At 38.9% G+C, this 13,273-nt stretch overlaps 1 protein-coding gene across 1 annotated transcript in view; it reads right to left on the bottom strand.

Annotated features, from left to right (window-relative positions):
* Nucleotides 1–669: 669 nt before the first annotated feature.
* The window catches only part of kifl (kinesin family-like), an 83,773-nt gene continuing 71,169 nt past the window's right edge, over nucleotides 670–13,273 (bottom strand). Inside the window, exons 20-24 of the mRNA XM_087993963.1 lie at nucleotides 12,461–12,671; nucleotides 9,184–9,344; nucleotides 6,344–6,546; nucleotides 3,563–3,641; nucleotides 670–1,122 (exon numbers count right to left, since the gene is read on the bottom strand). Of these exons, the coding sequence (XP_087850089.1) occupies nucleotides 3,584–3,641; nucleotides 6,344–6,546; nucleotides 9,184–9,344; nucleotides 12,461–12,671 (633 nt within the window). The 3' untranslated portion in view covers nucleotides 670–1,122; nucleotides 3,563–3,583. The remainder of the gene's footprint in view (nucleotides 1,123–3,562; nucleotides 3,642–6,343; nucleotides 6,547–9,183; nucleotides 9,345–12,460; nucleotides 12,672–13,273) is intronic.

Raw genomic sequence — 13,273 nt, 5'->3', positions numbered from 1 at the left:
ACATGTCAATGTTCTCAGCAACATCACAATCCTGCCGATCAGCAAAACTCTTCCCATTGTAAATGTACCATGTTCTGCTTTGCTATTAAGCAGCTCAACTTGCAGCAGAACCTAGATTAAATCAAGGCTTGGAGTGACAAATGACTAACATGAAAAGACTCATCCACCCCTTCCTGTTGACCTTCAATAGCATTTCCAGGATGATGTATACATCCTCAACCTCCTCAGAAACATCACAGGCTAGAGGTTTAACTGCATTAGCTATATCAATAACCGGGCTATAAGAGATGGGCACAGGCTGGGTATACAGTATCAACTGGTTCACCTCATGATACTTTAACACTGCTCAACAAGAAGATCGGGGTAATGTGATTGGTCAGTTGGCAAGTGCTGGGCATTTGTAGACTCGAATGCCCCATTGGCCCCATTCCTGATGTCACACCACCCTCCCGCCACAATTTTACCGAAGGCATGGGGATGTTTGCCCATGCTTTCATCATCTGCAAATTTATTTACTTTGACAAAACGTCCCAACTCTATGATTTTGACCAAGAAATTGGACAAGAGCAACAAGGTCAGGTGCATGCCATCACATTTTCTCCTCTCAGACACACACTGTTCTCATTTGGACTTCATCACTACTGGGTTAAAATGCCGCAATGTCTCCTACCCAATACCATCAACCAAGGAAAAATGTCCAATACCACTCTCACAGGGAAAGCACAGATGGGCATTACAAATGAACATTGTAAATACTGGCTTTATTCCTAGCGTGTCAGAAATTTCTCCAATAACTGAGAAAACCATTCTAAACATGTATTTGTAAGAGGACAGTCTGCAGATATTGAAGTTCAAAAACAATACGAGAGGTGCAGTGCAAAAACTGGCAGTGAATTTAAAAAACAGTAAATAAATAAAACCTAAAAACAACCGGGGACAAAGGATGTTGCAAAAGGCACATTTTATCTGTCTTTCAATAGAGTGAAAAGCTGTTCTCATAATGGCAATCAAAACATTTCATTATGTTTGCTTAATTTATCAATTTGTTGTTTCAAGTCAAAGCCGGAACACCACTCAATACACTTCTTCCAGCCATTCTTCAGGTTTCAATTTTGCAAAAATCTAAAAAGAAAGTGAACAATGTGTTCATTTTTTAAAATAAGTGACTTCAAAATATGCTGAAATATTGAGAACAATTTTGAGATGAACCAGTAAAATTTAATTCTAACTCTCTTCTGAAAGATCCACTAACTAATTTCAATTTTTTTCTACTTTGGTGAAGTTTAGTATACTTGCTGTATCGGGATTCTTGGCTTGTGACTGTATTTTGGACACTCAACAACTCTCCCAGATTCACCTGTTCAAAGTAGGAGTTGGGTCGAAATGGTGATGGTGGTTATGAGGTGAAGGAGATATGAAATAAACTAAAGGCTACAAACAAATAGCTTACATGTCACTCATCTCCGAGAAGCTTCTTGTGTTAACTTATTTCAGGTTATAACATTATATGTATACGAAGTTTACATTGTGTACATTATCTTTCAGTTGGGTTCACTGATAAATGACACCACTGCAGGGGTGGCATGGTGGCTCAGTGATTAACACTGCTGCATCACAGCACCAGGCACCTGGGTTCGATTCCAGCCTCAGGTGACTGTCTGTATGGAGTTTGCACATTCTCCCTATGTCTACGTCGATTTCCTCCCACAATCCAAACCTGTGTAGGTTAGGTGAATTGGCTATGCTAAATTGCCCATGGTGTTTGTAGAGGTTAGGTACATTAGTCAGGGATAAATGTAGGGGAATGGGCTTGGGAGAGTTGGTGTGGACTTTTTGGGTCAAAGGGCCTGTTTCCATACTGTAGGGATTCTTGTGCCATCCAGTCTCTTGCAAACAAATGTTCTTCTTTTGTTTTGCTTCAAATTAGAAATCCCACCTGGTAGCCAGAATATGAACCAACATTCATATGGCAGGAAATATTCTGGATTTTCATCATCCTGTACTTACATGCCAGCAGTGAGATTTCATTGTTTTTTTACACAGCTCTTGTATCTTTTTCCCACTATTTCCCAGTCTATATTTACTCCTGCCAGCACAATAGCTCCTCTACTGTTCTTTAATTCCATCCAAATATACATTATGCTTTGGTCACTGATCATCATCTTTACACTCTTGTTATTATAATAGCTTTGTTGAATAATACTACCACCAATCCTTTCCTATCTATCCTGAATGCGTTTTAGTCAAGAACATTAAATTGCCAATCCTCTCCATCTTTGAACTAGGTTGCTGGTAATGTTGCTATATCATAGTGTCTGTAGCACAGAAAACTCATTTATATACATGCACTTCAAAGCCATCTTAGAATGCTTCAAATTGGCTTCAATCACTGATCTTTCCTATGTCAGAATTGAGTTTAATTTGCTACTTCCAGGCAGCAGTGCATCCTGCAGTTTTTGATGTTACACCCTGGTGCTGAATCCTCTGTCAAATCAGTTTATAATTCTCCCCAGTACTAGATAACACACATCCATAACATTGGACTGAGCTCCATGGAGGTGCAACACATCTACCTTTGGCAGATTCCTACAGGTTCAGAACTGATCCCAATACCCCCTGAAATCTGTTGTCCTACCTCCTGCCCAACTCCTCTGGCCATGCATGAACCAGTTTCATCTTACTAGTCTTGTACTCACTAGTGTGTTGTACAAAAAATAATCCAGGTACTAAGTTTGAGGTTTGTTATTCTGTGAATTTTATAGCCCTGTGGACAGAATTAGCAAGTGCTGGGCATTTGTAGAATTGAGCACCCCATTGGCCCCATTCCTGATGCCACACGACACTGCTGCCACAATTTTACCAAAGGCATTGGGATGCTCACCCACTTGTGGGTCAACTAAAGCCCTGAAGTGGCTAATTAATGACCAGTGACATACCTCCTCCTGACTCTTGTGGGTTTCTATATATGGCAAGGGAAGCTGATGTTAAATTCCTCGACTGGAAGGTCTCACTGTTTACACCAGAGGCCAGTGATTAGCCAAGGGTGGTACCTCCTTTATAGAATCATAGAATCCCTACTGTGCAGATAGATGCTTTTCGGCCCATTGAGTCTGCACCCACCCTCCGAAAAGCATCCAACCAAATTCATGCCTCTACCCTATCCCCACAGCTAATTCACCTAGCCTACACATTCCTGAACACTTTGGGCAATTTAGCATAGCCAATCCATCTAACCTGCATATCTTTGGACTGTGGGAGGAACTCAGAGCATCCAGAAGAAACCCACACAGACACAAGGAGAATGTACAAACTCCACACAGACAGTTGCCTGAGGCTAGTATTGAACTCGGGTCCCTTGCGCTGTGAGGCAACAATACCGACTACTGTGCCACTCATCTGCTACATCCATCAGAACACCCTCCTCCTCAACATGGTCATATTATCCCTCACTTGATGAAGCACTGAACTTGAGAATTGCTGAGAAAAGAGACATGCTGTTGAAGCTTTTTGTCTTGCACTTACCTGCTTTTGTGTGTTTAAAATGGCTGACTTTCTTTCTTACCTGCTTGAGTTGAGCTACCTCTTAGATCTCAGAATTCTTCTGTGCATTGTTTGTTATCAATTTAACACGAGATGCATAACTGTTTCAAAAGCAAAATAGAAATATTATTTAAATTTCAGCATTTTATGGAAGAATATTTGCTTTTCTTACCCAGTTTGACCACTCTGTGACTTAAGTTCTGTGCCAGCATAATTGATTCATAACCTGCCTTGAAATGGCCCAGCAAGCTCTTCGATTGTATCAAAATGGCCAAAATGAACTATAGTGATTCAAGATCCCCATCACCTTTTAATGGACAGTTAGTAATGTAGAAAAACTGCTGGATTTGCACATCAAATTAACAACTACATGTTAAGAATTAGTAAGTCAAATCAGTACTTCAGAAAAGCAGAAAAAGTTCTCATGTTTAAAAATAAATCATGAAAATATTTATTTGCAGTCACATCCGCATGTCAATTAAATACTATAATAAAATGAAACATTTTATAGTAGTTAACAATGTTTACTGGTAATATCCAACTCACCTACAGATTATTGAACACATTAGAATAATAATAAATAGTGAATAAGGACATACAGAATGATACAATTTGCTTGCTCTGCTTAAAATAATTAGGAAATCTGTTCACAGGTTTGAACAACAATTTAAGTTAGTGCCATCTGTTCATTCTAACACAGGACTAAATGCATGGCAAATATATAATCCAGGTTGTTACATCTCTCGCCATCCTGTGGTGGTACAGGAGGTGGTGCACTGATAGTCTTTGTAAAGTTTTCCTGACCTCATCTCATTGATAATGGTGACTGCAACTTTTAGTTAAAACAGAGTGTGTGTTCCAAATGCACAATACCGTTAATGATGGCCACCAGGAATCAATTGCATAAGTATAGATAGGCCCAGATGTTGTTAGCATTGTGTGCCAGGAATCTCTGTTGTTGTCTCAAGAATGAGCTGAGATTCTAATTTTGCCATTTTTAGTTGAAGGTTTTGGTTGTGTGAGATTCATTCTGCCTATCCTGCTATGGCTTGAGTGAATTTACTCATACAATCTTCCACTCTTAATGTTATCAATTACTCAGCATAGTCAATAAGACCATAAGAAATAGGAACAGGAATAGGCTGTTGGCCCTTCAGCCTGCTCCCGCCATTCAGTACAATCATAGCTGATCAAACATTCCTCCCATCTACTTTCCTGCATTTCCCATAACCCTTGGTTTCAGTGCTGATCCAGAATCAAACTATATCAGCATTAAATTAAGATGACAACTCTGCCTCCATGGTTCGATTGTGACAAGGAGTTCCCAAGACTGACAACCCTTTGAGAAAAGAGATTCCTCTTGTCCCAGTCTTAAACTGGAGTCTCTTTATTCTGAGACTATGCCCTCTGGTCCTAGACTCTCCATTGAGTGGAACCGTCCTCTCAACATTTATCGTGTCAAGTCAATTAGAGATCCTACATTTTTCAATGAGATCACCTCTCATTTTTCTAAATTTAGATATTTAACTTTTGCTCATAAGATAATCCCTCTACACCAGAGATCATGCAACCAGAGTTGCAGTAAGAGTTCCCTACTCGTACTCCAACCCTTTGAAATAACAGCCAACCTTCCATTAGCTTTCCTGATTATCTGCTGCACTTGTGTGTGAGCCTTCATGCACAAATATGCCCAAGTCCCTTTGTATTACAGCTTTCTACAGTTCTTCTCCATTTAAATAAGACTCGGTTCTCCCTTGGAGAAAGTGAGGACTGTAGATGCTGGAGATCAGAGCTTAAAAATATGCCCAAAACGTCGATTCTCCTGTTCCTTTGATGCTGCCTGACCTGCTGCACTTTTCCAGCAACACATTTTTAAGCTCGGTTCTCCCTCCCAAAGTTAACAACCTTTCACTTTCCTAAATTATAGTCAAAATGCCAACTTTTTGCAAACGTACTTAATTTATAAATATCTCTCTGCAAACAGTTTGTAGTCCTCTTGCAACTTTCTTTCCACCTATTTTTGTGCCATTTGCAAATTTGGCTCACTTCCTGCAGTTGATTAATATACATTGTACTTGTTGAACACTTTCTGGAAGTCCAAAAACAATACATTTACTGGTTCCCATCTATCCACTCTGGTTGAGACTTCTTCAAAAAAACTCATAAATTAGTCAGACAGGATTTCCCTTTCATGAAGCCATGCTGGTTCTGCTTGATTAGTTTACAGCTTTCCAAATGTTCTGCTATTACTTCCTTAATTTGGGACCTTTCTTGGGGAATTGTGTGGCCAGAGAAGTGGAAGTGTTCACCAGTGCCAACATTTTATGGCTTTCATTGTCCGTGGCACTATTTGCAACACACCACCATTATAGGGCCAATGTGAAATTCGGTCAGTTCACTCAATTTAATGAGTCAAACAATCAAATAGCAGTAGTCACTCTGCTTATTATCTGCATGCCTGTTTACATATATGAAAAATCAGGTTTCAAAGGTATCACTTAAAACAAACATTACTAAATTTGTTAGTTCCCAAAGTATATGTGATCATAGTTTTGTATAGATTAGGCAGATATCTCTAAACTATCACACAGGCCAGAATTTTGATCCTTGTTTTGGGGCCAGAACAGCTTACCCCTTGGTGTGAAATATGATATTACCATTCCTCTTAGTCTATAAAAAATATTATAGAATCCTAAGCATCAGTTTGGAATGGTGGATAGCTTTTTGTTTGCCAGTGTGTCAAACCACAACAACACACTTCTTCTGCTTTACTCTACTCTTTTGTTTGAAGTTGAATACTCACGTCAATGAGCTGATGCTTTCCTCAGCATTGTAATCTGCTGGGGAAATGTTCACAAACATGAGTGTCTTTGAATTCCCACCCAATGAGTCCTGCATCAGCAATGTGAGTTTGTTACTGTGGTATGGAATGAAGGATTGTTCCCCTGAGAGAGCAGAGATGACATCGCCCAATGATCTCACAGACTCGTTGATGGAATTAGCTTCCTGTGATCCTCAGAAGATAAAAGTACACAGGTAAACTTTTAATTAATGATTTCTGCATGCTATTGAAAAATTATTTTTTAAAAATCATTTTCTTTTCATTAGTAGTGTTTCAATTTTTAATTTTGTTGCAGATAGTGTTTCCTCCGCATACCACAAAGAGACATATGATCTGGTCACAAACCAATTATGTAGCTTAGACAGTAGTGAAACCTTGGATGCAAGAGAGTTAATGGTGTAATTATACAATCTGTCTAACTCTCCTCTGTCTTTCACATTCATCCATCCAACCTTTCATCAGAATAAATCACCACCCCAACACATATTTGGGTCAGGTGTTCCTCAATATTACATCCAGATTGTAAGTATGGGAAGGAAATAATTTATCCTGCAGTCCCTTAATTACAATTTTTGACCACTGTATATAAATGTATACTCATTGTGGTCTGCTCTGTATTTGTTTTGTTTTAACATTTTCACAGTAAACTCAAAGTTCTACTAAAAATGGAAAAACTCACCAACGAAGTGCAGATTCTTAAACATGCTGTACCTGATGTGCAATACTAAAGATTAAGTGAGTTGATACTTTCAAGTTTAAGACTCAAAGAAAAAACCCACAGCTAGTAGGATTGGCACCTTCGGCTGAGATGAAATCGATACAATGTCTGTCACTTCTGTTGGGTTGTGCTCATTCAAAAAATTGCAGGTTCTTGTTTATTAGCAGGCCAGTTCTTGCACTAATAATGACGGTGTATTGTCAACATTATTGTTGCGATGAAATTGGCAGCAAATTTGGTGCTCAAGCACAGAATAAGGTGGAAATCCAAAAAATTGGTATCTATGATTCTATACACTGCAGAGGGAATGCAGTATTGCAAAAGGATATAATGAGTTGGAGATTTGTGTAAATCTGTCAGTGACGTCCCCAAGATGCCATGAAGCAAGGATGGAATAGTCTGTACAGGTGAGTGATGTACTGACAGAAAACCATATTAAGTACAAGGTGTAACCCAAATGCCTATCAGGGGCAGTAGGTAGACACCCTTCAGTAAGAAGAAGCTATGGGCCATGTATCATAGATATAGTACTAGGTGATCAGCAGGACAGCCAAATCTACAATCTGTAGATTAGAGCTTCAAGTGACAAGCCTCATGGCAACACAAACTAAGTTTATAGTTGAGATGTGGTATTTACATTAATGAGTAGGAGGAGCTTGTTAGCAATCATTCAAACTGTTGACAATTCACCCATCAAGCTTTGAGTCCAAATGCCTCAGTGTTAGCAGCGGCAGAAGTGGAGAAGGAAAGAAGAAGAAACAAGTCCTAAACTCCATCCTCCTTATCACATCTCAAGTGCTCAAAGATCTGCGGGGAGTCAGCCCGTTCAGTCACATGAAAATCCATTGGAGAAATTTGTGACTCTTAGGTGATGTCATCCATAAACAAAAGATCAATCAGCAATAGCAACATTACCCCAGTTTACAATCACAGAAGTCAATGAGATTTGCAAGACCTTATCCATTACACTGTTCTTAATGTAGGAACTCTTGGAAAAATTATACCTGTTTTGTTTTAATGCCAACCAATCCTTCTTAAAATCATTTTATTTTGCTGTCAGCTAACAGCTGTCAGTAAGTATCATCGATTAGGTTTACCTTAAGCAGCAGAACTCCCAGGTGTACACCAAATAAGCATTTGCTAATATATGGCATCTTATTATATCATGCTAATGTAAAAAAATGTTTTCTTCCTTTGAAATGATGACTATTGTGCACAGCAAATACCCGATTAAATAGCAATGTGAGAAAAGAAGAGATAATGTCTTGGTGGTGATTGAGAAAGAAAATTTGGCTGGCAGACTTGGAAAATTCCCTGCTCTTCTTCAAATTGTGTCACAAAATATTCAATCCCTGAGTGAAACTATATTTTAATGCCTTATCCAGAGAATGACATCTTGAACGATGCAACACTTCCTCTTCAGTAAAGATTAGCTTATGAATTTGCAGAGGGATATGGACAGGGTTTAATTCCATGACCTTTTGATTTAGACGTGACAATGCTGTGGGCTTAACTAAGTTGACATGACAGAACTACCCACAATTAAAATGTTCAGTCTGTGCAATACTGTGGGAAGTACACTATATCTGTAAGTTGTAGTTTTCTAATTGTGCAGTTAATGAGTGATTGTCACATTGAAAAGTCAGGTACCACCCCATGCACTATTTAAATTAATGACAAATGTGACAAAGTCCATTCCTCAATTCCTAACATATATTTCCATTGTTGGCACAAAGTTGGAAATCATAGAAATTCAAGGCATAGAAGGACAGGCATGTCTATGAGAGAATCTGAATAGTTTACGACAGCATGAAGCTTATCATCATATGTGATGGATCCATGGCAGACTGGGCAGAGAAACAGAGCAAGAAGTTCAATAGACCAGTATACTATCTATTCAGTAACAATAAATTTAGTACAACAAAATGATATTTAAAAGGAAGGACAAACCATTTTCAATTCTCAATTTTCTAGTGACTCAATAATGTTTTGGAAGGATCAGTCAGTTAGATACCTTGCTATCATAAATAACAAGTAGCGATTTGAAAGAGAGAAAACTAATGAAAACGTGGAAGAGAATGACCTTCAGCTGATCATCTGTTGCTCCTGTTTTGAATGCTCTCTCACTTCCTGCTAAATCAATCATACTGAGCTTTCCATAAGTTACAGCTCCATCACTGAGACTGGTACTTTTTATTGTCACTCCAACAATCAGATGGGATCGTGAATTTTCATTGTTCGTTTCTGGAAAAAAATGAGAAAATGAATGAACTGACATACAACAGGCTGCATGTGACTACAAAGTTGGCATTACACATTTTGGGATTACTTGTTATATCTAGGAAAATCAATTTATACCATATAAAAAATGAGAATTAGTAAAGTGAGAGGGGAGTAGCCCCCTGATTTGGGTCAAGACCCATTTATGCTAAGTTTCTGTTCCATTCTGACTCTGAGGCAAATAGCGATAGGGCTTCTTATCCTGGTATTTTCTCTGTACTAACATCATGATGTTAAGAGACAGGATTGTCAGAAACATTCTGCCTCTGAGAGGAAGTCATGTTAAAATCTTCCTGAGTCCATGAGCTGGAGCCTAAATGGCACTGGATTGGGGTGAGTACCTATGTTATTTTTTAAATGGCCCTCGCCCTAGAATTTGGAGCAGAGCAAAGGTGAGGGTAAACTCCAGCAACAAAGCACTAACACAGTACTATTTAGGTTTTGATCACCTGTTACTAACTATTGGTTAAATAGCTCAGTTTGGGTTCCAGTAATCTAACAACTATTTCCACTGTTGCATATTTTGAAGTTAGAAGATTCCCTACAGTATGGAAACAGGCCCTTCAGCACAACAAGTCCACACCAACCCTCTGAAGAGTAACCTACCCAGACCCCTTCCTCTACCCTATATTTACCCCTGACTAGTGCACCTAACATTATGGGTAATTCAGCATGACCAATTCACCTGACCTGCACATCTTTGGAGTGTGGAAGGAAACCAGAGCACCCAGAGGGAACTCACTCAGACATGGGGTGAATGCGCAAACTCCACACAGACAGATGCCCAAGGCGGGAATCAAACCTGGGTCCCTGGTGCTGTGAGGCAGCAGTGCTAACCACTGAGCCTTCATGCCACCCAAAACTTTGTACACAGGAATGCACAAATGAGGAGCAGGAATCGGCCTTTCAGCCCCTCAAGCCTGATCTGCCTTTCAACAAATTCATATTTATGTTTCAAATTCCACATTCACACATGCTCCTTGATAACCTTTGATTCTGTTGCCTAACAAGAATCTGTCCATTTCCACCTTAACAATGTCCAAAGAAATTACCTCTACTGCCTTCTGAGGCAGAGAGTTTGAAAGTTGTACAACGCTCATAATTTTTTTCCCTTTATTTCTGTCCTAAAGGAGAAGCCCCTCATTTTTTAACTGTGCTCCTACTTCTGGACTCACTCACAAGGGGAAACATCACCTCTACATCCACCTTGTCAAGAATGTTCAGGCGTCTTATCTATTCAGTTAAGTAACTTTTCTAAATTCTAGTGGACATGTATCCAGTCTACCCAACCTATCAACATAAGAGAACACACTCTTCCCAGGTTTAAGTCTAGCAAGCTTCCTCCAAAATATCTCAGTAGCATCAACATCTTTTAAATAAGAAGAGCAAAGCTGCGTGCATTATTCTACGTTTGGTCTCACCAATGTCATGTCTCACTAAATCAAACTTTTAGTTTCAATTCCTTTCATAGTAAAGGATAGCATTCCATTAGCTTTCTTGATTACATACTGTACCTGTATGCTAACATCTTCTGATTCATGTACTAGAAAACCTAGATCCCACTTTGGAATTCTGCAGTCACTTTCTATTTAATAGGGTGGCATGGTGACTCTGTGGTTAGAACTGATGTCTTATAGCACCAGGGACCCAGGTTCAATTTCACTCTCAGATGACTGCCCGTGTGGAATTTGAACATTCTCCCTGAGTCTGTATTGTTTTCTTTTGGGTGCTCCAGTTTGTTTCCACAAACAAAGATTTGCAGATTAGGTAGACTGGCCATACTATATTGCCCATAATGTCCAGGGATGTGGATTAGACATGGGAAATGTTGGGATACGGGGACAGGGTGAAATGCTCTTCAGAGGATCAGTGGGCCAAATGCTCTGCTTTAACACAGTATGGCTACCATGCTTTATTATTCTCCCTGCCAGTGTGAACAAATTCACATTTTTCCACATTATCATCAGTCAGATTTTTACCCAATGTATATTATGGTCTGCAACTTCCTTGTGTCCTTTGCACAACTTTCATTCTTAGCTATTTTTAGATCATCTGGAAGTTTAGTTAACATACTTTCACTCCTCTAATCTAAGTTATTGATATCAATTGTAAAATGTTGATGGTCTGGCACAGACGTCTTTCTATCAGACTACCGTCCTACCAAGCATATTCCCACTGTTTTCCTTCAAATAATTCCCTGATTTTTCACTCTAATTCAGATCCTGAAAAGAAAAATGAGAAAGACTGTGAAACAACCTGACAATATGTTTTTTCTCATGCCATGCTGGATGAACTTGACCCCGATACATTCCCTAGCTTTGCCAGTACTTTTAAAAAATATTTTTGGAAATGGATCTGTTTGTAGATCTATCTGGATTTATGTTAAATTCCTGCAAAGCTCTTAGAACTGATCAGGAGAGTGCTAGAGGGCATCTTGGTTATCTACACAAGTACGTTATGACCTAAATGACATGTATGCATTTTGTCTATCAGTCTGAGATATTTAAATAGGAATCATCAACAAAGAAAAACTCATTAGCTGCTGGCAAGTAGTTTTGCATTCGGGAATTCTAGAAACTAATTCTGCAAATCCATTTCCTGGACCTAAGAATGAAATTATTTTTCTGTTTAAAAAAAAGATCTTTGTAATAACAGAAGGTAAGGTTAAGAGATTAGAACTCTGCACTTAGATTTGTATGCTTTTTTTTTGCATGTAGAAGAAAGAATCACAATAAAAAGGTGAATGTCCAAGATATTGAGAAAAAAGATGGGATGAGGATACACTTCTAACTATTCAGGATCTTTTAATGCACATACAACCATGTGGCATATTTAATTTAATGCATGCTTTATATGTCTGATAGATTTTTAATGAACATATAACTCACCCATCTCCCCTTCTTCAATACAAGTACAATGCATAATTACCAAATAGGTGTCAACCTTAGATAATATGATGAAATAAACAAGACACTTGCAATCCCCTCCATTAAAATCATATGATGCATTAAACTAACAGTTACACAAACTTTGGCCTTATTTGATAAATAGATGGTTTTCTGTGACATGTCCCATCTTACTTGTGGCTGCTGTGTGGCGATTTGTACAACCCTGCTCAAACAATGCATAGAGCATTTCTGCACTGGTGACCTCCTTTATTTCTGCTCCTTGGATGTATACAAATCCTTTTCTATCCCTCCTTACTTCAAGCTTTGTAGTGGAACCTTCACAAGGGTTGATGAAAAGGTCCAAAAGTTGATCATTATGTAACTCCAACATGTAAGTCAAGACCTAAGTTAAACAATGATACAGAAGCCAGTCAACAAAATGCCAAAATAATGGACTGAGACGAATGTACCTTCCATTTAAAACAGAATCGCTATTGAAACAATATGGAAGACCCCAGGCCTGGCAATCAGGTAGGACGTTCTTGTACTATGAGTGGGAAATAACAGACGTACATATTAAATGAACTAATTTAATGTTACTATAATCAACGATACACCCACCAGAAGAACCAAGCTCTACATCTGGCACTACAGGCTGAATTTTCTCAGCCCCTGAATGAAACAGGCAATCATAAGTCAGAACGGAGAATGTTACAAGATTGGCAAAAAGAGCATTCACTGATAGAAAATGTCCGACTCTGAAAGTAGGTTTTGAATGGGGAATCAAGAATCTTGCTAATGAGCATCAAGTGGCCTATTTGCATGAACTTACGTGAGTGCCTAATCTCTCCTCATTCAGTTACCTATTCTCCCATGTGCTAGAGAAAAACTTGATTGTGACAATTCTCAACATGAAAGTCACAGTGGGTCCATGGCAACTCCTTGGCACCACTTGCTCCACCGGACTTCCATCTTGGACAGCAGTCCAGCAGTCCCAACCTCACA

Source organism: Chiloscyllium plagiosum, unplaced genomic scaffold (genome assembly GCF_037043375.1).
Source record: "Chiloscyllium plagiosum isolate Xiang-an unplaced genomic scaffold, Cpla_swu_hap1 HiC_scaffold_2, whole genome shotgun sequence".
NCBI lineage: Eukaryota > Metazoa > Chordata > Chondrichthyes > Orectolobiformes > Hemiscylliidae > Chiloscyllium > Chiloscyllium plagiosum.
The sequence above is the reverse complement of the archived record's forward strand: the minus strand, read 5'-3'. Positions and strand labels throughout refer to the sequence as shown.